Source organism: Perca fluviatilis, chromosome 23 (assembly GCF_010015445.1).
Source record: "Perca fluviatilis chromosome 23, GENO_Pfluv_1.0, whole genome shotgun sequence".
Classification (NCBI taxonomy): Eukaryota; Metazoa; Chordata; class Actinopteri; order Perciformes; family Percidae; genus Perca; species Perca fluviatilis.
Window position 1 is genome coordinate 11,011,274 of NC_053134.1, and position 25,407 is coordinate 11,036,680.

Genomic DNA, 25,407 nt, shown 5'->3' on the forward strand with positions numbered 1-25,407 from the left:
AGCATGTGGAGAAACCAGAAAACAGGTACAAATCAACAATTTTATGAAACAAACAATTTATGAAAAAAATAAACATTTCTAAGAAAAATGTGTTTGTAGTCATTTGTAAAAATTAAACCCATTACCCCACATTACATGCTGGCGGTGGATAGGGCCGTCACATGCATGAAAGTAGCTATACACCCATCTACCATCCCAATCTTCAAACCCTAACTTTCCACCTTGCTACATATCTTGCACAATAACTTCCTGTGTTGCCACTAAATGTCGGCATTGGACATCAATCTGTGAAGTACAGATACTGGGCTGCCAAAACCACAAAATAAGCCCTAAGTTCTCCTATAAAGCATCAGTTTAATTAGTTTTCATCCCAGCTCTCTGAAGCACAGAACGACTCACATCATGTCCAACCTGCTACAAAGTTTACACAAGGTTGCAGAGGCTCACCTTTGACACAGTTAAACGCAGTCCCTGACTGATGTCCAATCAATTGAAGGAGTCATTGTTGTGCACCAACATTCCCCAGGTCTTTGCTTCTATGATCCCCAGGAATTTCCTAAATATAGAAACAATCAGTGAACTATCAGCCCAAGGAGACATCATTTCCTGAGCGGTCCTGCCTGTGATGAGGTCCCCTCACCAGCTCAGCGCAAGCAACATCGCCTTAATAACATATTTCACCTTGACTCTCCTTACTATTATTACCACCTTTACTTTTACCCCGGTGAGATAAAAGACTAGTTTCCTTGCTACACCACTGCTGCTTCTTCTATTTTTAAGTCGATGTATTGTCATGTTTTTAAATGGAATAATTGGATTTAGATTGGACACGTATATCCTCAAAACCTGAAATAAATACTGTATTCTTCAAAACTTGCTACAATATATGCTATATAAAGGAGGGACAAAGCCAGTCTATTAGGCTTTTGATACTTCATTATTAAGAATAAACTGTTTTGGGGTAGGAGCACACATTTTTTAGAGACCGTAGATATTGTACAGGGTTTGTTTAAAGCCTGGTTTCATGCCCTAGAAGAAATCAAATCATTTCTGTAATAACTGTAGACAAGCGCTTCTTTCCAGCCTGCAGGTTTTGCTTAACAGCAGCGAGAGATATGAAAGGTGAAATTAACTCCCATTCTGATCTCAGGACAGATTGAAGTATTTCTTATGAAGTTATGAATTTAGGACAGGATAGCCTGATCTTTAAACTGTGCCTGAGGACAAGCTCTAACAACAGATGAAACAAGTATGTGTGTTCTAATTAAGGATCTTTAGTGCCAGCTCAGTCTTTATTTATTTACAACCCTTAAAGTGTTCCTGTCTTGTTTTTATTCTTTACATTTTAAATATTCCCTTTGCAGTAATACAAATATAAGAAATGACTGAGGGCAGACAACTTAACAAATATTTAATATTAAACATCACAATACTTGGTAGACCTTAACTGGAAGATAATAAAATGATTAAAAAAAATGATCTTAAATACGTGATATATTTAAGTTATCATTTCTTCACAAGTGCATCAAATTACTCCTCAAATGTAACTAGTCCTTGTAACAAATATGAATACTGACTGAAAAACAGTCATATGGTAATACGAACTAATACGATCAAGTGTGTGATGCTGAAGATGTAACGTTTGGAATTGTGGTGAGAATTTCTCACCATTCTGTGACATTTTATCAATTAGTAAATAAAATAATCAAGGAAATAATTGTTAGTTGCAGCTCTAATTGACAATAGATTATTTATTTCAACTGCTTTTCCCCTGCTGTGAGGTTATTTAGCTTCTACTCCATCAAAGAAGCTCCAGTATCCCACTGTAATACTGAGAAAATTTCCACTTCTACTAGAAGATAACCTCTGTGGACCGTATCATGCACTTTTACACATATTCCTGTGTTATCAGTGTGACTAATGGCAGTGGACTTCAGTGTGTTAAAGGAACTTGTCGTGCTTTCTCAGGTCTGGTTGGCGTCTTGAGGACACAGTGAAGCAGATTGCCGTCCCCCAAAGAATACTAAGAATTCCGTGTGTGTGTGTGTGTGTGTGTGTGTGTGTGTGTGTGTGTGTGTGTGTGTGTGTGTGTGTGTGTGTGTGTGTGTGTGTGTGTGTGTGTGTGTGTGTGTGTGTGTGTGTGTGTGTGTGTGTGTGTGTGACTGATGTCCTCTCGTTGTACAGTCCGCTTTCTCCAGCAAACGGAAAGTGCCAGACAATGGCTGATTGTGAGGTCAAAGAAAGTTTCTTTGTCTTGAAAAAAATACTAAAAAACAGTGGACTCTATCAATAGATTGTTGGCTCTGCCATCTATATGGACCCCACCTAGAGCCCTTCTGTTGTCTTTTTATAGTGGCAGCAAGGTCAAGATGCCAAATCTCCCCAAAACTTTAGCTAAAAAGGTTTTTTTAACTTCTGCTTTCATTAAAGAAAGCATGTCTTTGAGCCACCATATGTTAACATCTATGAATATTTGTTAATGATGTTTCACGTTTCATATACTGAAGTAAAAACAGACTGAGGCGTGCTATTAATCTAGGTCTTAGTAATATATGGAACGGCAGCAGTAACGATATAAATGTGACTTTTGAAAATAATCCATCCAGACAATCTGACTGGGGGAGAAATCCAATACACACACTTGGTAACACACAACGTTCATGTGTGTTTTAAGCCCCACTCCTCCTGGTACATTGCTTTAAGCTCAACAAAGTGTGTGTGTGTGCGTGCGCGTGTGTGCACGTGTGTGCGTGCATCCGTGTGTGCGTGCATGCGTGTAAGTTGTCATGTGTTTTTATGAATGTGTTCTCAGACAGCTTTCCCTGCAGATTTGATACGGCTGTTAGATGAGGATCATAGATGACCTTGATGGACAAATCATCTGTATTTCCTTAAGAGATACACAGAAAATCCTCTGGAATAAATAATGTGCCATCATCAATTTGCTATCACCATAGACTACTCACGATACTAAAGTACATGCCTTTTATGAAGCAATTGTGACTATGAGAGCTCAATTTAAAGAGCATTTAGGAAAACTAAACTGATGAGAGCCAAAAGACTGAACCATGAGATCAAGTTTAAAGCCGTGTCATGAAGCAGAAGTACTGATACCTGCAGTCTCATATATCTTGCAAGACTTGCATGCCCTGTTATAGAATTTTACCTGATACCTGCCATTAGAAACCAGTACTCTCCGTGCCCATGGTGCACCCAAATTAACAATATAGCAGATTGTTTAAAAACACAAAATGACAGCTAGAGCTTCCAAATGGGATATTGGTGCATGTGGGTCCAGTAAGATGTGGGCTTGCCATCTGTAATCAATGACTGTATGTTTAATACATCAGCTCAGTGCACCTACTGGGGATTTAACATGGTTTCCATACCAACAAGGAAGATTGATGGGATAAAGAAAAGCTCCTCCCTCAGACGACAGGTGTCGCACATAAACTACAACAGCTTCTAAGCATGTCATGAATGCAAATCACAACCCTCATGTGGAGAAGGGTGAAAGATGGCTGGAGATGGATAGAAGGTAGAGTGTGATGGAAAAGACGACAGAGATAAAGAAATGGTGGATGAACATGCCCAGTGCTATGTGAGACTTAACGCTGCTTCCTTTGGGAGGTTTTGAGGAATATATATATATATATATATATATATATATAAAGCAGCTGTTATCAATATTTTATGTCAACAATGGATTAAGTAACCATGTGTTTTTAGTAAAACAGCTCTACACCACTGTACATTTAGCAACAATTAGCAACTAGAGAGCTAAAGGAGATGGTGGAGACCAAACTAGAGCTAGAAGCAGAGTGGATATTGGGCTTAGATTCACTGAGTGGCCAGACACATATGGCTCTAAATGAATGAATCATCAAGTTTTACAATGTACAGTTATTAGCAAGTCAGGTATTGTAACCAAAAGTCAGACAGACTCCTATTTAGCTTCACAGTTTACAGTTTTCATGTTCAGGATGAGCCAAAAACACATTTGATTGAAAAAAAACCCTGCTGGATAAAAGCACAACTCCGCACTGTTTTGCTCTTGGTTCATTGCGATTTGCTACGCCTTCGTTCCAAGCATGAGTAACAGTTATATTCGCCACTCCTTACGCTGTAGTTTGAATTAAAAAAACATACCAATACCTGTATTTTAGATGGTTTTGCTGTGGTCATTTACATGTGTGATTTAATGCCTCAGACATGCTTGGTGTAACTTCATTCTTTGCGTGAAGAGTTAGGAAGGCACATGATGCCAGGAGGAAATCTGACAGAGATGAGTGAGTGGATTAAAAGGGAAAGACTGGGAGAAAAAGAAGGAAGCGGCAACGGAATTTCCACACCCTGATGTGGGTGGACCCCTCCTGCCCAGATAACAGAGAGGGCACATTCTCCCCTCCTCCCCTCTTTTTCTTCATTCCCAACTTTCTCTCTTTGCTCAGACAATAGGGGCCATGGTGAAACAATGCAAAAAGGAAAGGCAGGGGGTTTGTGCGACAGCAATATTGGGGTGGTCTGAGGTGCTGAGAGGGGAAGACGGGTGAGAGGGCCTTGGAGCTTTACAGGGGGGGGGGGGAGAGAGTGATTGAGGCTTTATTTTCCTGGGAGAGAGAGAGTTTTGATGAGGGGAATGTATAGAGAATCAGCAGGGATAAGGGGGGTTGTTTAAGAGGTTGGCGTAAGATGGGGATAAGGGATATAGGGTGGAGAGGGGTCGCTGGAGCTGAGGGTAACACAGTCGCATGGCCTCCAGGCTGAGGGTTGTGTTTTTGTGGGACTTAAACATTTTTCTGCCTGACTGAGCTTGAAAGTGATCATGCTGAGCCAGGCAAAGAAAAGCTCTGGCTTTTTCTGTCGCACACACAGGTTTGCACACAAAATAAAATTGCTAGCCACACCTTTGAAATTAAAGCTGGACTAATAAAGATTTTTATATTTACAGTTGATTAAATGACTATGTGTAAACATAGAGCAATTAAGCGAAATATCTTCATTGCATTGCTTATTATTGAATATTTTGTTTAATTGACAAACCCCTACTATTTAGGGTTGAGGAGGCACTTGCACAGACAGGAGACCAGATCAGAAACCTGGATGAGGTGTTTTCATGCCAGTGTCCTAGTTTAACGGAGTACAGCCAGAAGGTTTCTCCAAACCAGGTTAGACGCTTATACAGGATTCTGAAACAAGGATATTCTATTTACATGCGCAACACATAACCAGGATACCATAAAACCAGTCACAACTGGGATATTAATGTGCTTGTAAATAGAAACAAACCCAAAAATAAATTTTAATACTATAGTAGAAACTTACTGCACTCATACTGAAGGTCAAACATGAACAGGAGTACTGGAAAATATAAGGTACTGTGCGTGTGTGTGTGTGTGTGTGTGTGTGTGTGTGTGTGTGTGTGTGTGTGTGTGTGTGTGTGTGTGTGTGTGTGTGTGTGTGTGTGTGTGTTTCGGTGGGGGAAAGTGCAAATGGCTGCGGAAAATAGATCCAGGAAGAGAGAAGAAAAAGAGAAAGTGAGTGAATGCGATGACCTAAAACTGCCTCTGCTGCCTCTGTGTGAAAGAATGGAAAGACCTGATCTCAACTGTGACAGCCATTTTAAAGTAACCTACACACAAAACACTGTCATGACAACCCTCTTACAGAAAGCTGCACTGAGATGAACTTTTTGTGTGTTTTTTATAGCCACAATGAAAAATCGAACGCACTTCTAAGCTTAATGCAAAAAAACATAAATCGGTAAACTTGTGCTGTGCAGCCAGGCTTCATTCAAAACCTCATAGCTTTATTTTAAATTTGAGTGGAAATCTCAAAGTTTGTAATAATACCAAATGCATCAGGCTGAATTGCGGGGATGTGTATAACAGTATGCACAAGAATATTTTTCTATTTGATGGAATGGTGCAGCCATAAAAGAAAAACGTAGGTTTGAATATCTCACTCAGTGTAAAGACTGTAGCTCGAATCAAGAGTTAAAACAAGCAAATAAATAATAAGTGTGTGATGCTGTTGGCAGCAGATGCTTATATTTTCCAGTACTTCTGTTTCATATATGTGTGATGCTATTGGATGCAGATGCTGTTAAGAGTGCAATAAGATGATTTTTAGAACCTTAAAGCTACTTAAGGGGATTTCAAAGAGGAAAACTAGAGGTTAGAAGAGTTAAAGGATACACCGGGGATAAAATACACTCTTGAAAAAGGTTGATGATGTACCATGTGTTTCTGTGCCAGTATGCATGGTTTGGTGGAAGATCTTCCTTGTTCCCACTGAGCCATCTAAATCTAGACGTAGACAACGTGACACATCAGGATGTTTACAGCAGCTAAGGTTGAATTTCCTGGTTAAAATGATCCAAAACAAGTGCAAACATCAGATTTTGTGGTCAGCATCTCAGGATCAAATGGCAAGTTTGATGTAAATAACTGAAATGGAAGAAGACAAGGCATTTCAATATATAATATACACTTTATTTATATAGCACAAAAACAGTTATGTGCTTTACCATAAGACAAATGAAAAATAAACACAGATAAAAGTATGTTAGTTAAATACATTACACCTAATAAAAAGCTATACTTTTAAGTAAGGTTTTTAATGCATAACTTTTACTTGTACCAAAGTGTTTTGTTTTTTTTAATTGTGGAATATCTACATTTACTTAAGTAAAAGATGTGAATACTTCTTCCACTACTGGATGAAGGTGGCAATAACAGTTTCCAGGTATCTGGTAAAGCAAGTCAAGTTTATTTATATAGCACTACTCGGTAGATAGAAATTGCCTAATCTTTGAAATATACAGTTAGTAAACAGGATGTGTTTATGTTAACTGCTGTCGAAGGTGATACAATCATGACTATAATGATTTGCTGGAATGTATGACATTTAGCTAAATGACTTTATCTAATTCTAAACATTTCTCCAGGTGTGGATTTAAACTTAGAATTATGAACACCATGAGGCCCAAGTCGCTTTACAAGACATCAAATCCACAGGAATTCATAGAAATTACATATCTACCTCTTTTACAACTGAATCAATACATGTTTAATTATACACATTCATCAAAGTGCTCCACATAGTGAAGTAGTCAAATTCTATTCTTTCTGTGTTAGCCTCTGGCTCCATCTTGTGGCATTAACATGTCTTGCAGTTATTTGATTAGTAGGTCAGAACAAATATAGGCCTACTTCATGACCTTCTAATGTTTCCTTATTTAGATTTACGGGTCAGTGTGACCTTATTGCCTTGTGGTCAGGCAGCTTGTTCTGGCCACAAGTTCCTTTGAACTATCAATAGCCTAACAGATCCAGAGATAAGCTCTGTTTAAACTGCAATATCTAACTCTTTATTGCTATGTTTTGGAAAAGAGGACACATGGAATTTATAATAGATATATTATAATATATACAGTATATAACAGTAACCCTTTACAATGCTTGGCTTTCACTAGAAATGTTGGATACACTTGCTGTTTGAGATATTTTGATTACAGCAGACATGATAAAGAATTCAAATGAGTGTGATGTTTCTATGGATACCAGCACACATGAATCAAAGTTTATGAATTAGTAGATCAATTTGAAAGTAAGACAGAAATTAAGAGTGTAATTAAGCACAGATTGAAGGAAAGATAGCAGAATTAAAAGTCAATTTATTTATTAATCATAATTTTATATATATATATATATATATATATATATATATATATATATATATATATATATATATTTTTTTTTTTTTTTTTTTTTTGATTAGTGTTAAATTAACCGATCCATACTTTTTACAGTTAGTGGCGGTCATGCACCATTTCGTGATTTGACAACCGCCCAAAAAGACGAAAACCTCAAAAGAAGAACGCGAAAGATAAATTGCTACGATGACGTCGCTGAGGCGGCACCGGCACCCATGGATCAGAGCCAGATAGCCATGGATGTATTAAGAGAACGCGCCGGCACCCGGCACCGGACGACGAATTAGCGTTTCCTAGGATATGAATTAGGATTGTTCTGATAGGCTTAACCTGGTATTCTTACCCTAACCCTAACCAATCTCATTCCTCATGCCTAAACCTAATCAATCCAAACAACGAAGGCAACGAGTAGGCTACTAACCAATCAGAGGCAGTAGCGTGGGTCATGCCTTCGCCATCCTAGCTAGCTAGGCACCGGGCACTTTCTCTTAATACATTCATGACCAGGCAGGCACCGCCACCGCGGCAGATCTGACCGACCTTCCGAAGTCATTTTACAGGGAACCAGGAGGACCAGCTGGGCGCTCCCGCACATTCTAGCCTCATAGAATGGGAAATCTGCTGTTCGCCATCGGGTAACAGAATGATATGTTGCTGTGATACATATTGCGTGTGTGTAACCTGTCTTGCGGAACTAGCTAGCATTTAATATTCAAAAGCAACTGGCTGATGCTGTGCTACATTCGCAAGAGAACCGGTGATGCATTTTTAAAGCCCTTTTAAATGAGCGAGACACTTAACTCTAACGTGTTCCAGTTGCACCGCCATCGGAGGTTACATGGATAACAGTGAAGCGTTATTAATCGCTACACAGTCCAGCTTCCTTTCCTGGGAGTTTAACGTTAATCCGAAACCCCTTCACTTACAAGGTGGTAACCATCCACTGATGTACACTATCATGGATGTACACGTCATAGGATGTATGCCTTAAACCACTTCCCCTCAATCTTCGTCATTTCAAGTGTTAATTATTTAAAAAGTTCAAACTGTATTTACAGCATGTGTCACACAGATCATGGGTGAAATGGCAACCAAAAATTACACATTCATGTCATGTCAAAATTGTTAGCACGGTATACCGTTCTGCTCAACTGCTTGGCAGAGCACATTTTAAGTCACTATAGCTTATTGAAAACTGTGTTTAAACTGAACTCAACCTGATTGAGCCATCTCTACAATTCGGTTAAAGGTAGGCTAGCTGGCTATATTTTTATCATAACATATTATGATAAACATGTCTTTAAAATGTCTTTGTAATGTAAAAAGCATACATTTTTAGTTCGCCCTCCTACAGAAAGTTAACAAAAGAAGTCATTCCAGACGTAGTGAAGCTAAGCCAATGTAATTTAAAGTGATTTTTAATCAAATCAAATAACAACTTCTGCTCATTCATTATTGTTATATGATACATCTAATGTTATTCTATTATATATGCTGCAATCATTTCAGAAGTTTGATTCTTTACTTTGTAAAGCCATGCTCGACCAAACGGTTGTCATTTAGTGATAAGGCTGGTGATGATGAAGATAATACATGTATAATTGTTTTGAAATATTCACTATAGTTAATATCAAATATGTAATGTTATTTCATTATATATTTTATTTAAAAAAATCTACATCAGTATGATTTTTTTTTATCATATCTGAGATGTTTTGAAAGTACTGGTATTAATAGTAAATATCTAATATAAATAATAATACTAGTACTAATTCCATGTTAACAAATTTACATCTATGAGCTGTCAGAGTGTGGGAATGACTAATTTGGTTTATTTGTTGCTGTCTCTTCAGGAATGATGCCCCCATGTCTGAACAAGTGAATGGAGGGAGGTTCATTACCAAAAGGATCAGCAATGGCATAACTTATTATTACACTCCTTTCTCCGGGGCAGGGGAACAGACCGTATGTGCTGCCAAAGCAAACTCTCAAACCTCCACTGCTCTTTGCCCCATATCACACTCATGTCTGCCCCTCAGCGACTCCACCTCTGCAGATCCTGCCTCCTCTCCGTTGCTCTCAGATTCACCTTCACACACACCTGTTTCCTCCCAAAACCAATCCGATTCTGCAGCCACTTCCCACCCTCTTCTTGTTTTCTTTTCCTGGCTAGGTGCCCAGCCAGGGGTGGTGGGCAAGTACAGGGACCTTTACTTGGACCGTGGCATGGATGTCCTCCTGGTTCAGACTAATGTAATGCACTTCCTGTGGCCTCGATGGGGGCTGGACCACGGGTTGGAGGTTTTGAAGGTTCTGGAGGAGCCTCAGTTCTCAGGGAGGGCGGTGCTGGTCCACGCCTCCTCCATCGGTGGCTACACTTTTACCCAGACACTCACCCACATTGCTCAAGGACAGAAAAAACATGCATGGCTGGCCCAGAGGGTGATAGGGCACATCTATGACAGCTTGGTGGTTGGCACTCTGCATCACATGGCGATAGGTGAGTGAGTGTGATTCCCCACAGGTTACTTTTGTGTTTGGATATGTGTGTCAGATCTTTAAATAATTCATTAGACCGCTGACCTGCTGCTCCAGTTTGTCAGGAGTCCAGGAATTATTTGTGACAGCTTGTTTCTAACCTGCCTCAGGACAGTGCCTGCAAACGGTTTACAATGTTCTCTGTTTTTTTTTTTTTCATGAAAATGTCCTAAATGATTAATCAATTATAAAAATATTCGCAGATTAATTTCACGTTGATCGACTAGTTGCAGCTCTTAGAAAGTGGGGTTTTAAACGTCCTGAGTTAACATGGTAAAGGTTTTTTAAAGGGTTATTCTAATATCTTTTAGAGTTGGTATACTTAATTTAGAATATTTTAGTTTATATTTAACACAGAGTCATTATACACACATTTTTAGATTCAGTGTGACTTACCACTTTCCAGGATTCCATTATTTCTGATGTCAATTACGAAACATGAATAAACATAAATCTGCTTCGAAATCGTAGAAGATAGACGCCCCTTATAACTCCAGAACTTGCCTAAGAATCATCACGTTTATAAGCTTTCTACAGTTTTAAAGATACCCAGTGATAGTTGTCTGCTTATCCATGGGTACATTGCAAAAAAGGAACTGTTAATAGCTAATTCGTCATACTTTTAATGGTGCTAATTTACCCAAAATGTAAACAAATATAGGCAATAAACAAGTTGTTGCCCACAACATAAATCACTGAATCCATGGCAACGTTATACTCTATAAAGCAATATGGGAACTGTAGTTCTAAAACTTTAAGCATGAGTATCCCCCAAATAGAAGTAAGAAGAAGAATACTATTAATATAATTTTTTTTGGTGGTAGAGAGTGAGACACATTTTTTGCCGGCACTCAAAACGTTTTGAAGCTACAGTAATAATACCAGACTGATCTCATAAAGTGGCGTATGTATGACAGGCCAATTTGTATGCCATTTTGGCATGTCATCAAGACGCATAATCACTTTTTAGCGTGTTTGGCCTCCATTGACCTACATTACGTGTGAATTATCGCCGTAGCGAGTAGTATGAAAGGACGGATGTCCACGGAGGGAGGTTGGTTGGGGTGGTTACTAAAGCCTTTCCCAATGTTCTTTTCCTAAACACAACCTTTTTTTTTTTACACGCCTGTGACGTTCTCGCGATAGCACGTTCTTGCGATAACACGCGTGTATGTTTACATCCGCTGTATACAACATAGACATACACGTGGATAGCTCAAAATGCGTACATATAACACGCCATTTGGCTTTAGGAAAGTGCTGTGTATGTTTACGCAAAGTCATGATGCCATGTTGAATAATACAGTAATGTATTGTGTATATCTAATTGTACTCTTAATTATGAAATATTAACCCTTTTGATATGTCACTGTCTCTTGTTGGTATTCAGGCCTCGGCAAGACTCTGATGCCACGTTTTTCGAACTTCATCAAAAACATCGCCATGCTTTACTTTTGGCTCTTCAAAACCCAGACAGCAGACTTCTACAACAACAGCATCCAGGTTTTCCGCAACAGCCCAATTACTGCACCGGCCCTCTTCTTCTTCAGTGAAAACGATGCCCTGTGCAACCTGGCTGACATGGAAACTTTAATTGACCTCTGGAGGAAGAGGGGCATGACTGTGGAGAGCAGGAAGTGGAAGGAGTCGAGACATGCAGCCCACATGCGATGCCACCCAGAAGACTACCTCTTTACGCTGGAGAAATTCTTGAACTCGTTGCCCATTTCCTCCCCCAATGCAAAAATGTAAACTGCTGGGGGTGTGTTTGTGTGTGTGTGTGTGTGTGTGGGGGGGGGAGGGGGGGCTACTAGCATGGCTACAAGCATGGCTATGTTCAGAAGATTGTGTCGTCCGGTGACTGTCCCGCGCAGAAGCTCAAGTGAAGAAAATTACTCCATCGCTACTAGCAACTGCATGTGGGAGGGTGGGGGGGGGCACGTCTGCGATCACGTAAGGCTTGTATCATGTGGATGCGCCGACAGTGTTGTTGTCATTACTTAGAATTCCTCATGGGGGCGACAAACTATGCACTATAGCTTTGAGCATGTTTGACTTTGTTGTTTTGATTTGAACCAATGTCACATTTAAAGGGATATGCACTTATGTAATCAATTACTGTGGAGCCTTTATTACGTGATGCTTGTTTTGCACATGAGCTGTTGTTGCACCTTGATACCAGAGGTTTTTGCACAATATGTGAAATAAAACTTTTCAAGCTCATGGTGAATTGCATTGTTCCTAACCTCTGTTTTTAATCTTTGCTCTATTTAGTTCAGCATAATGTCTATAAACTGCATACATCGGATTTAAATCGTGCATGGTGGGATTTTGTTTGTTCGCAAGGTCAGGCAGATAGCAGTTTTGAAAAGGCATGATGTAGGACAGCTAAAGGCTGAAATGGCCCAAGAGCTGGCAGCAGGAAGGTCTGTCACCATTAACTGAACCGGGTATAAAAAGGTGGATTTCAAACAGGTGGTGACAAACATGGCCGACATGCAGCCAGTGCCAGTGGGTTAGAAGAAAGGTGAGTGACTGGGGTCAAGTTAAGTTAGTGCAAACGAGGCTTCCTATGACGCGTTTTGTCATAGTGATGTTTGTGTTGTCGTCCTTCATTTGATGCAATAGAAAATGGCGACACCTGCTGGCCAAATCTTGGTATTACCTATGGGTATTAGACTTGGAGGGCTGTATTCAATCTGGGGCCAAAATGTAACCGTCCAACTGTGTCGAGTTCTCTGCTTTGAGCGTAACATCACTAATGTAACTGGTGATGTTCCAGACATAGGTGTATGGTGTGCTGCTGGCTAGGATGAGTTAGCTGAAGAGGCTTGTTTGCTGGATTGAGCAGCGGAAGCTTCTCTTAGCATTTTTATTTTTTTTTGGGCTAATGATGTTAGACAAAGACAGGTGGTGGACGAAGTATTACCCAATAAAAATAATAAAGTAGTCTACCAAAAGTGAAGTATAGGCTACTCACTATGCAGAATGGCTCATTTAAGAATCATATACATACAACTGGATTCAGCTGGGAAAGGTGGGGCTGATTTTTTTTATTATTTATTATTATTATTAATTATTAGGCGAGTAAAAGTACCATATTAGCCTACAAAATGCACAATAACAAGTAGATGTACAAAGTAGCATAAAAGTACCTCAGCATTGGACATAAGTAGCCTGGCCTCCTAGTTCGATTACACCACTGGACAGATATGAATGCTTTAATTGCTAATGTGACCTGGCTTTTCCTTTTCTTTTCTTTTTTATTGAGCTGAGCAATTAAGATTGCACATTCATCAAATAGTTTTCCATACTTCTTTAATATCTTGCACATAATAGAATACCCATACCAACACACATTCTTTTTATTGTAACACATGGACGAAACCTGTTGGTTTTTTTTTCAACAATTTGAATAAACACAAGTATACAGATCATACTAAATAAAGCTACAGTTCTATATTTTCTAACTTTTATAAAACCTTATACAAATATATGCGCCTCAAAATGTACTTTAATTTAGCAACCAGAGGAAGAGGAATTATTGCAGAAATACGTATAAAAAGAAATGTGCAAAGACAAATTACTTTGTTTACACTGAGCTATTTGTGCAAATACGCTTGTATGTTTGCGTTATGGCAAGCATACCTATGATTGAAGTGTGGATTTCTCAGCAGAGTTTGAGTATGAGGTTCCTATGAAGTTACCTATGTGTTTTTATCACTGTTGTTAGAGACAAAAGCAGCAACAAGAAGTTAAAGATATGAACGTAGTAACGGCACACATGCAGTTTGTAAACTATGGCGGTCTCTGGCGGTGTTTTTCGAGTTCTACCTAAATAGATGTATATGTGCGGAGAAAACTACTTTTTTTCCATTTTGCTCCATTTGCAGGAATGTTCCTCTTTGTCATTCTTCCCAAAAGTGGCTGCTTCATGCAAAGTCTCCATGCAGTGTTGGAATGTAACTAAGTACATTTACTCAAGTGCTGTACTTAATTACAAATTTAAGTATTTTTTAGTTTGAATTTCACTTGAGTATTTCCATTTTCATGTCAATTAATACTTCTATTCCAACACAATTCCGAGGGAAATATGGAGTCATTTTTCATGTAAGAAGCTTCCAGCTTCTCAAATGAGGATTTTGTCGACATTGAGTACTTTTACTTTTAATACTTTAAGTACATTTTCCTTACAATAGTTACATATTTTTACTTGAGTAACATTTTGAATGCAGGACCTTCACTTGTAACAGAGTATTTTAACATTGCTGAATTAGTACGTTTACTTAAGTAAAGGATCTAAATATATCTTCCACCACTGCCTCCATTTGCTCATAATGCACTCTATCTTCTCTGGCTGACCTTTTTAAGGAAGCTAAGAGTGTCCAACATCCAAGCTTCTCAGTGCTGTGGCTATTTCCTGGGCCTGACAATTTCAGGTGATAGAGTCCTGCAGCTGAACCTGTCGGGCTTCAGAGATACCCAGAGAGCAGAGACCCCATCAAGGACTTATTTTAAAAGGGGAAGCTCTGGTAAAGTGACCGTAAAATGTGACAGCGTGAAAATGCTGGAATGAAGGAGAGTCTGGAGATTAATTAACAAAGATCAGAGCGGGAAGGAGCTTAAATTCAACAGTAGAAGGACCACATTAGCCAAACAAAAACAGACAGTTTTTCTGTATATGAAACCAACCTGTCCTTAAACTGCTTTTGTGGACAATTAAAAGTTTTAGTTCCAAGTGGTTTTTACACAGTTATCTTCTTTGTCTTCTAATAACTCTGAGCAAACTATGCAAAAATAAACATTCCTTTGCAGATGGTTAGTGGATAAAATGAGTCCCTGAGCCATGAACTATTCCAGTGAACTGATTTCTTCTTCTGTGTTCTTTTCACTAGCTCATCATTCTTGTCTCTATTGTTGTGTACACCGTGTCCCCTTTTAAACTCGGTGTTAATTAATACCCAATTCGGTCGATGGCGACCCAGTGCCATAAGATTCCCAGAACTTTAACTAATGTTAAGTTTTGTTGAGAGAGCGAGAATCCTAAAATGTAGCTTGCCTAAACCTACTGTTTCGCCCATCCAGTCGGTGCCGCAAACACATCGCTCCTTTTTTGTCGGAGCAACAAAATGACGCAGATGGAAATCCTTTGCTTCTGGAATAGATAGATACATGAATAGGAACTAGGGTGGAGGCTTTGGTCAATTCCAGTAAGCTGACATGGCACAGGGCAGACTCGGTTCAACCCCCTTTTGTAAAGTTTTTTTACCAAATGACCCCCTTTAAGGTAAAAAATATATTTTTCAGTGCATCGCTGTGATAGGGAACAGTCTAGGTGATGACTTGTCTCTGCAGGAAATATTGTGGTTTATGATGCATGACTGAGGAATGAGAATGATTGTACGGTAAACTCTCAAAGGATCAGACATCACAGACAGGTTTGTCTAAAGTCCAATTAGTTAGTTCACTTTGGTCCGGACTGAAAATCTCAAAAGCAACTGGATGGACTGCAATGCAATTTTGTACAGACGCCCATGATCCCTAGAGGATGAATCCTAAGGACTTTGGTGATCCCCTAATGTTTCCTCTTGCCCCACCAGCAGGTTGATATTTTTATTTTTTTGTGAAATAAAAAAAATCCTGACAACTGTTGGATGGATTGCCCTTACATTTTGAGATGGATGAATTTTAAATAACTTCAGTGATTTCTCAGCTTGTTGTTATCGTGTGCCATCATTATAACAATTACCTGCAAAACTAACAATATAAGGCAGCCTCAGCTGTACTTTGCATGTGGTGTTAATTAGGTTAGCATGCTGAAGTTAGCATTTTGCTCAAAGCACTACTATTGCTAAGGGCAGCCTCATATATGCTAGCATGGCTGTAGTGTTAAACTTTCTTTTGCCTAAATGTAATAAAATGCTAACTCTTGAATTAGCATTAGCTGGGCCCCTAATAAGTGTTTCTCCTTTTTTTTAATTTAAAACGGGGGTTCTTAAAAGTAAAGACGTGTGTAGCTCTACTTCATGTTGCAGCTGCAGTGTTGAAGTAAATCCACATGGACATAATCCATGTCAGTTTTCTCTTGTGACTATATTCTGTAATCTGCAGGTTTTTCACATTCACTTAACTCCTTATGATGCTGTTTTAACCATCATTTTGCACTTGGAAGAAATATGCATCTACCAACTAGATGTGCTTTTTCTTGCGTCATCTCCAGTGGCCTGAATGACAACACAATATTGTTGCCAATCCTACCAGCAGCACAAATGACTGGAACAAGATTCATTTTCTGCTGAGTCCACTTGAGTCACTTCAAATCTGTTTTTATGATAAGGCTTTTGGCAATTGAATTTAATCAATCATCATTGAGTTTGAATCAAAATGCTTGGCAAAAACACCAAGAGACATACAAGATCTTTGGACGGCCGAAAGCCAAGAATAGCGAACGTGTCCTAAGACAACATATTTTGTTACACCAAACGAGGCATTGAATGATTCACATTAAACCCTTTTTACCGTAAGTTTCTTGTGAATAAGTCATGGGGAGAAGACTACCAGTACGAATATCATCATTTAGCTGAATAAACCTGCTGCACCCATTCTGTGTTCAGCTGGGTCTCGTGAAAACCATTTTGAAGTTTGTCTCTGTGATGGAGCTGCACAGTGTGCTCTTGGTTGCAGTTCTCCAAACATCCTCTGGAGAGCTATACTCACCCAGAGATTCAACTGAGGAGGAGTTCGCCAGTATCTCAACACTGTATGACATTCTTCTTTCTTATTCATTTCCTTGAATTACAATGGATCTCAGCAAGTATTTTGCTGCGGTGTTGGCCAAAGGCTCTCCATGATTTATTTAAATTTATTGTCCTTCAAAACAATACATAGTTTTTCTCTATTGGCATGTTCTCAACTGGCATGTTTTTGATACAGTTTGATATGATTATTATTTGATAATAAGTAATATTCTTAAACTCATCTGGCCTGTTGGGTGATATGATTATCAATGGCAAAGGGGAATTTAAATCCATACCCCAAATTGACTCCTTATCAAACACTTTATTTTGTATAAAGTGACATATTCATAATCGATACTGTGCATGAGACCAAAAAAATCCCTTTTCCACTGTCTTTTGCCTGTGGTCACCAATTTATTTTACTCCATTACAAGTGAAGAGGAGCAAAAGTGCACGCACCAACCCACGTCCCTCTCTGATGACATGGATGAGGCCCTGCCCTATTTCCCAGGGCGATGTGTGACACACAGTTTGTGGACCACGGCTGTGCTTTAACTCTGAATTTGTTGCTCCAATCTGAAGGTCAGTCAGAGATATGTTGGGTCAATTACTGAATGCGGAGGCCCGGCTTCCCGGAAAACATGCCATTTTGTGTTAGTCTGTATACTGCAGCCACCGAAAAGGCAGGACAGACTCATCTCATGAAGTGGCGTATGTATGACACGCCAATTCGTATGCCATTATTGGCGTGTTATCAAGAGTGTTTATCAACGCCGTTTGGCCTCCATTGACTTACATTACCTTGCGATTGCGTGTGAATTGACGCCGTAGCGAGTATGAAAGGGCGAAAATCAGCGTAGGGAGGTTGGTCCGGGTGGAGGATGGGTAAAACACAGGACTTTCACCCATGAGAGCGGGGATCGTGTCCCGCGTGTGAGGTTTCCTTTCCACGTTTGTTCTTTTCCTAAACCCAACCCGCATGGCTTGTCATGTTTCCTAAACCCAACCCCGTTCTTCTTTGTCTAAACCCAACCCACATGTGACATTTCCTAAACCCAACCGTAGCCTCGCGATAACACGTAGCCTCGCGATAACACGCCACGTAGCTTTAGAAAGTGGTGTATATGTTTACGCTGTGACGTTGCAGACTGCCGTCCGCTGTATATAGCGTAGACATACACGTGGATAGCTCAAAATGCGTACAGATAACATGCCACTTGGCTTGAAAGTGGCTTGAATGTTTACGCAAAGTCATGATATCTCATTGGGCAGGAAGAGTGTGTGATTTAGTCCGGGATTTCAGTTTTAGACTTTTCAGCTGTAGTGTACTTGTACTTAATATTTAATATCTATTTTTATTAAAGCACACTGATACATTATTGTGTAGCAATTCTTAAAAACTAGAATTAGAAATCTTTTTGTACACTGACATAATTTCTACCTTTGTATTTGTGTAATTTAGTATTTGGCAGTATTTAGTATGCCTGTCAACACAATACCAAAACAATTGCAATCAATCTAAAAGGAAGGTGTACAATGGTTATAAAATAGTGGGCGGACAACAAGACAGTACAATAGTTTCTCTTAATTCTTATTTCAGTTTTATTTAATAAGTCATAAATGTCCAGTTTGCAATAATGAACATGTAGATGGCAGCAGCTGCTTTGAAGGGCAGAGGAGGAATGTGAATGAAACTAAACTGAACGTGGATGAAGTGCAGGAGAACAGGTAATCCTTTAGAATCAGAAAGAGGGACAAGTGTGAAAAGGATGCTGAGATGGAGAGAGATGCTCACTGCCATTACAATGACACATTTGCATCTCACTTGCTCCTAATTGTAACTGCATGTACAGTACGTATACATGCATGTGAACAGTACCAGAGCGATGACGTCAAATGGTTAGTGTAAGTTAAGTGTTCTCGTCAGCGCACAAGAAGAGCCTCAGGTTTTGATGTAAATAAAACACATTGTTAAGGCTCACGGGTTTGGATAAATGATCACGTTTACGTAACACATGAGTCAGAGGGTTTGAAGCTACGTGTTCATTTTCCCTCAGCTCATTTGTACCCTGTGTACATCTTATTTATATCATTCCATAAATGTCTGGCCTGTGTACAGTATACATTCCATTGAGAATGATCCTATTTTATAACATATGACAACACTAATATATAGTAGCATTATGATCTCAAATATTTTGAGGGCATAGATTGATAAATTTAGAGCTATGAATCCTTTGACATATCGTGGTGTGAAAAGCATCAGGCAGTGACTAATTCTTTACATCCAGTTATTTTCACAACATGACAGACAATTCACAGATCAGAGAAGATGCAAAATCATTAAACATGTACAACACCAATACATGAAGATGGGCTATTAGTGGCAGATTTTTCATATTAAGAAGTTTTAGAATAAGTGGACATAAAAGATGTACATTCACTGGCAATGCAAAACATAGGGATTTGGCACAATGACAACAAAATGTGCCATATGCATTATACATGTAGGTATAAAATATAAGAAGAATCCCTAACATTTTAAGTAATTCAACTTTTTTTTAAATCCTCATCTGCTTTGTCTCAGACTTTCACTAACTCATCTGCTTGCGTGCGTGCGTGCGTGCGTGCGTGCGTGCGTGCGTGAAAGAGATACTCACTGCTCCATCAGGGAGAATGAAAAGGTGACGCGTACTTCAGATGCCAGAATCCAGTGCAGATACTTTTTGGGGTAAGGGCTTCCTGGCTACTGCCTTAGGAACAGCAAGCCCAGACCGCAAAAAGACCCACAAAGGACAAAAACGTTGACTTTATGATCTTGTGGTGATCTCCTCAGCATCTATAGAGAGAAAAAGAGCCATTAGCACACCTGATGCATGCAAGAAATGTATAAATAAAATAGAATTGTGTTCATTGTTGTTCTGTTTTCTTGTCTTTTGTTGTCAGAAATGCCTTGTGATTTCTGCTGCAACCTAATTTTCCCACAGGGACAATAAACAAACTAACTAACTAAAATGTACAGATGCTGTCAATACTGCTACATCAGATGAACACACTTGGTGAAATGTAAATAAAAGACAAAATAATAAAGACGTTAATGCAAGATGTGCAGCATCATTTTCATTGTTAATTAGCCGTCAGCAGAGTTGGACACTGATTGAATTCATGTATTGTCTTCATCGGATGTTAAACTGAGTCTTTAGACTGGATGATCTCATAATGTTGATTTTCACTGTTGGTCTTGACAGGAGACTTCCTGCCTGCACTGTCGAAACACATCCAGCTGATTTCCAGCACACCAGGCGTGATCTGTGTGATTGTATCATACTGTAATGAAATGAATGGTCTTGAAAGGTCTTACAGCTGATCAGAGGTTTGATAAGCGATTTTGGTCACAACTTAACCTAAAGACCATCTAGTTTGTCATGAGACTCTTGTTAATCTAACCTCCATTCACTACCTCAGCAGCAACACAGTGTACAACCACTGCTGTTATAAAGCTGTGACTTTCTCCTTGCCGGCAGTCAACTACATTAAGGAGGTTTAGATTGGTGTCACTGAATAACTGAACATTTAAAGTGTGATCTTCCTCACATTTTAAATAGATAAATGCCTTTGGAGGCCTTGCCCTATTGCAGCATACGAGGATTTGATATGCTATAGTGACATTTTATTTTTCCATAGTAAAGTTGTTGTTGATGATGTGAGTTTTTATGTATAACCTGCTCAGTTTCTCCATGCCAAAGAGATTTAGGTTGAAAAAAAATGAATGGGACTTACAAACATTTACACTTCAAGATCAAATTTAGTCATGCACACGTTTTGTGAGTGAGACCCACCATCTGCATGAGTCAAGTTGCATTTTATGAAATTTACAAACTCATTTTGTCTCCATCTGCAACCAGAAAACAAAAGTGGCTAAAGGACTTAAACATGCTTGTTGAGTTCTGAAGCCTTAAGGCCTTAAGAATGACCTCAAATGAAGCACACACACACACACACACACACACACACACACACACACACACACACACACACACACACACACACACACACACACACACACACACACACACACACACACACACACACACACACACTCTCTCTCTTCCTCCCCTGTTTAATCACCAAAAGACCAAAAAGAACAAGCTACCATTTCCCTTCTGAACTAGATGAAGAACCCAGCAGGCTCAATATATTGAGGGCTTGTTCCTGCCAAAATGTAAGTCTATGGCAAGCAGTTTTACATTTAATCAAACCACATTCCCATCTGTAATTACATTTTAGATATCCATAATAGCATTTCTACTGGATAAAATTGTATTCTCACCAGTTAGAATGGTAATTTAAAGAACTCCACAATAACATGTTTACTAGTAGAAATGGTATTTCAAGATATCTGGTCAAAACTAAATAAAAGGAATCTAAAAATCGTTTTAAAATTTTAATTGGCAGTTTAAACATTTATTAGCTACACTGGATATTTATTGCAGATATCCGTAATTCTACTCTTCCTAGTCAGAAAGAACAATTCCGATATCCACAATGACATTCTTTAGTACAAATGACGTCATGTTTCCCATTCATGAGTATGGGGCTTTCAAATTCAGATGTCCACAACGTCATTCTTGCTATCCAGAATGAACATTCCAGATATCTGCAATAGAATTATTACTAGGAATAACTCCCATTTCAGATATCTACAATACAATTCTTACTAGTCAAGATATCCAAAATGAAACAAACATTCCAGATATCTATATTGTAATTTTGACTATCCAAAATACATTCTGACTAGTAAAAATGTCATTACGGATACGAAAAACTGCAATTTTACTATGAAAATTACAATTGTGGATATCTATAAAAGAAATGCTACCCATCCAGAATGTGATTATATATATCTGAAATAGTAACTGACGTAGTCTGTCTGTGACCTGTAATAAACACGTCACCAAACAGATTAAGCAAAAAGATAATAATGAATGCCAAAATGGCTGCTATTATGGATATCTAAAATATAATTGTGGATAGTCAATGAACACTTTTTATGTTAAAATGGCATCCTATCTACCTGTTAGCAGATATCCACAATAGATTTGTAAATATCTGAAATTGTATTTTTACTAGCCATAATACAAATTGTTGATATCATATACATTTTTACTAGTCAGAATGTATTTTGGATAGTCAACGTTACAATATAGAGATCTGGAATGTTTGTTTCATTTTGGATATCTTGACTAGTAACAATTGTATTGCAGATATCTGGAATGTTCATTCTGGATAGGAAGAATGACGTTGTGGACATCTGAAATTGAAAGCCAATTGAAATGACAATTGTAGAGAGGAAGAATGTCATTGTGGATATCTGAATTGTTCTTTTTGACTAGGAAGAGTTGAATTACGGATATCTGCAATACATATCCAGTCTAGCTATCAAATGTTAAAATGGCTTGCCATAGAAAGACTAGAATTCTTGAAGTTGCATCTTCCAGTCGCTCTTCTACAACTTGCAGATGCAACCTTTTGAAAATGTGTCACATTAGAAGATCCAGGATCCAGACATTTTGTGGAAAATATTGTATTTTGAGGAGTTAAAGGAGTGAGGCGTTCTCTTCCTTGGGTGGTAAAGCCCACAATGTGATACGTACTTCCCTCCACCATCCCCACATTCAAGCTCTTCAGCTTTCTTTAACTCTGCACTGGCCATGACAGGAGATGATCTCAGAATAGCACTATGGTATGACCTGTCTCAAACTTTATTTAGTTTCACAGCTAAATGTTTCACAAACGATTTGCTTTGCATTTGGTTTCTCAGAAAGAAACTATATTGCAGCTTAAATATTGCCTTTTGCTAAAATTGAATATTACATTCCAGTTACGTAAAACCATTTTCTAAACGTATCTGGCTGTTGTAGTGGAGTGCCTTCTTGACCACCTGAAACACACTACTAATGATTTTATTTCATCCAACTCTAGTTTTGATATACTATTGCGTTGAAGCAACAACAAAAAAAGGTCCTACCCCTGATTTTGTCACAATATGAAATTCTGAGCTTTACCCAGAAACATTCAACATGCTACAATAACTATATTGTTTCCACCCTTTCCGTTCAGAGTTCCACTTAAGAAACCACATCAGCAGCCATAAATCTCTAACATTCAGAGCAGTTTTTCAAAACTTCATCAGAGTCTACCATGTCAGAGCTCTAAGACAATGCCAATACATGCTAAAAAGAAGCTCTACAAGGTTGCATAAGGCAATCAAACCACAAATATAAAATCAGAACATCCACACTCTGTCCAGCTCATACAGTTAGAATGAAAACATGACAGATTCAATGAACTAATTTCTCATCTAGATCTGAATCGGTTGGATAATCAACAACAACAAAAAATGTTTCTTTGTTTAACTAAAAATGTCCTACAGGAAAACCAGCCACCAAGCATAAAAGATTCAATTACCACAACCCCCGTCCACCATCACAAGCCAGCCACCATGTGTGCCAGTGCACCATACTGAATGAAGAAGATAGTTAATTCAGTGATACAGGTAGTTACTCTCAACGCCATTCCATGCCACACCCTTAACATAACAAAACGACCTGCAAAGCCACCACCTCAAAGTGTACACTGCTAAAGGTCTAGGCCCTAAATCATACTTTATAGAGGGCTACAAATAGGATGGTGTAAGTGGGCATTTCACATAAACTTTAAAAAAAAAATCTTAAACACTGCAATAAAATGCTCTTTCTGACAGTAATAAGTCGTTAACAGTTTTTATTTTCACGTTTACATGTTTGACCATTGCAGCTTTATTGAGGGTGTGTTTAGTCTCTTTGGTGTGCTTCTCATCAGGTTTACATTGTGAGCATAACTTCATTCTTTTTTTTAACTGTCTCTTGATTTAAGGGGCGTTATTGTAAATTAATAATCCTATCTGTAACAATCAAGAACAAAACGATTAAATCCGTCATGTCAGCCAACACATGTTTTGTCACTTCACAGTTTTCAGAAAGCTAAATCGATGCAAGGTGTTGTTTTTGGTAATTCATTTAGTGTAAGAAATTCATTTGGTACTTAAAATTTTTTTTTTGCTGAAATGCATTGCAGTGACGCCTACTATAGAGGAGGGAGTGTGAGAATGGGGGAATATTCCAGAGGATAACACTACACATGCAATCTTTTTCAACCTGCAGCAATCATAATTACAACACATATCTTGAGAGTTGTGTTTGCAGCTATAATTGCTTTGGTCTTCGCCATAAACAATTAAAAAAAAGAAATCTGGAAATTATCATTTGAATTGAGGATCCAACTGAACTCAAATCTAGAAAAAAAGGGGAAAATCCTGCATCAAACATTAAACCGCAAGTGTAAATCCATTCAATGTGCAGGCCTGCTTCATGAAATTTCATGCTCCAGTAAAGAACAAGTTCATAAAAAGAGGGTTTAAAAAAAGAAAAATTGTTTGTTTTAATTTTTTTTTTTTTTTTTTTTTTTTTTTTTTTATTTTTTTTTTTTTTTTTTTTTTTTTAGGCATGCACAGCACAGGACCACATCTGGATGATGGGGCCTATGCGTGTAAATGGGTGTTACGTCAAGCCCAGGGCGGATAGGGACCAGCAGACTGGACCATCTGCACACGTAGGCATCTGCCACACTTACCTCACCACATGCGTCATATGTGGTGGGGGGGAAAAAAGTGTCACATCCCCTACTGCTCTTTCTCTAAATGTGTCCTACATTGTCCCATACCTAGCTTACTTAGTTATACACTGATGGAAGACTGTGTGTTTTGATAATATATTTACTTAATGCATATGTGCGAGGGATTCAGACGGGTCCAATTATCTCCTTTTTCGCAGTGTCAGTTCTAGGCCCCTAACCCGTGTGAGCTCTCCGTCTTATAGAAGTTGCTGAGCTCGGTCCACCTTTACAGCAAAGGATAATCAGTCCAGTGTTTAAAGACTATTGCATGGCACCTGCTCATCGGCCTTAAACACGACGGATGTAAGGAGAGAACGCTGTCTACACCGTGAGCTGTCCGTGGTGCTGAAACCAGCTCTCGCTGCGTGGTAAACGCCCTGCACTTGAGCCCAGTTTGTGGAAAGAGGGAAAAGTGGAGTTGATAAAAACTAAAAAGGTTGAATGAAAGGTAACAGAAACACCAACAAAATAAAATAAAATCCAAACTAAAATAATACAATAAACACAATAAAAACAGCTGACACAACCATATTAAATCTCTCTTTTTTGGGGCGTCACAGTGGGGTGTGCAGTCTGAAGATGAATTGATCGTGCATGAATTGGCACTTGTTGCCATAACGCATTGAAAGCCTGCCGAGTGGCAATATGTGTTTGTGCGTGCGTGTGCGCGCGTGCACTCGTAGAACGATCTAATCGTTGCTA

General features: G+C 38.8%; 1 protein-coding gene across 1 annotated transcript; it reads left to right on the plus strand.

Moving 5' to 3' along the window:
* Positions 1-7,952: 7,952 nt before the first annotated feature.
* LOC120553009 lies at positions 7,953-12,485 on the plus strand. Its single transcript, XM_039791047.1, has 3 exons — positions 7,953-8,352; positions 9,571-10,217; positions 11,646-12,485. Exons 1-3 carry the CDS (start codon positions 8,327-8,329, stop codon positions 12,005-12,007), a joined length of 1,035 nt encoding a protein of 344 aa, XP_039646981.1. The 5' UTR covers positions 7,953-8,326; the 3' UTR covers positions 12,008-12,485.
* Positions 12,486-25,407: the final 12,922 nt, after the last annotated feature.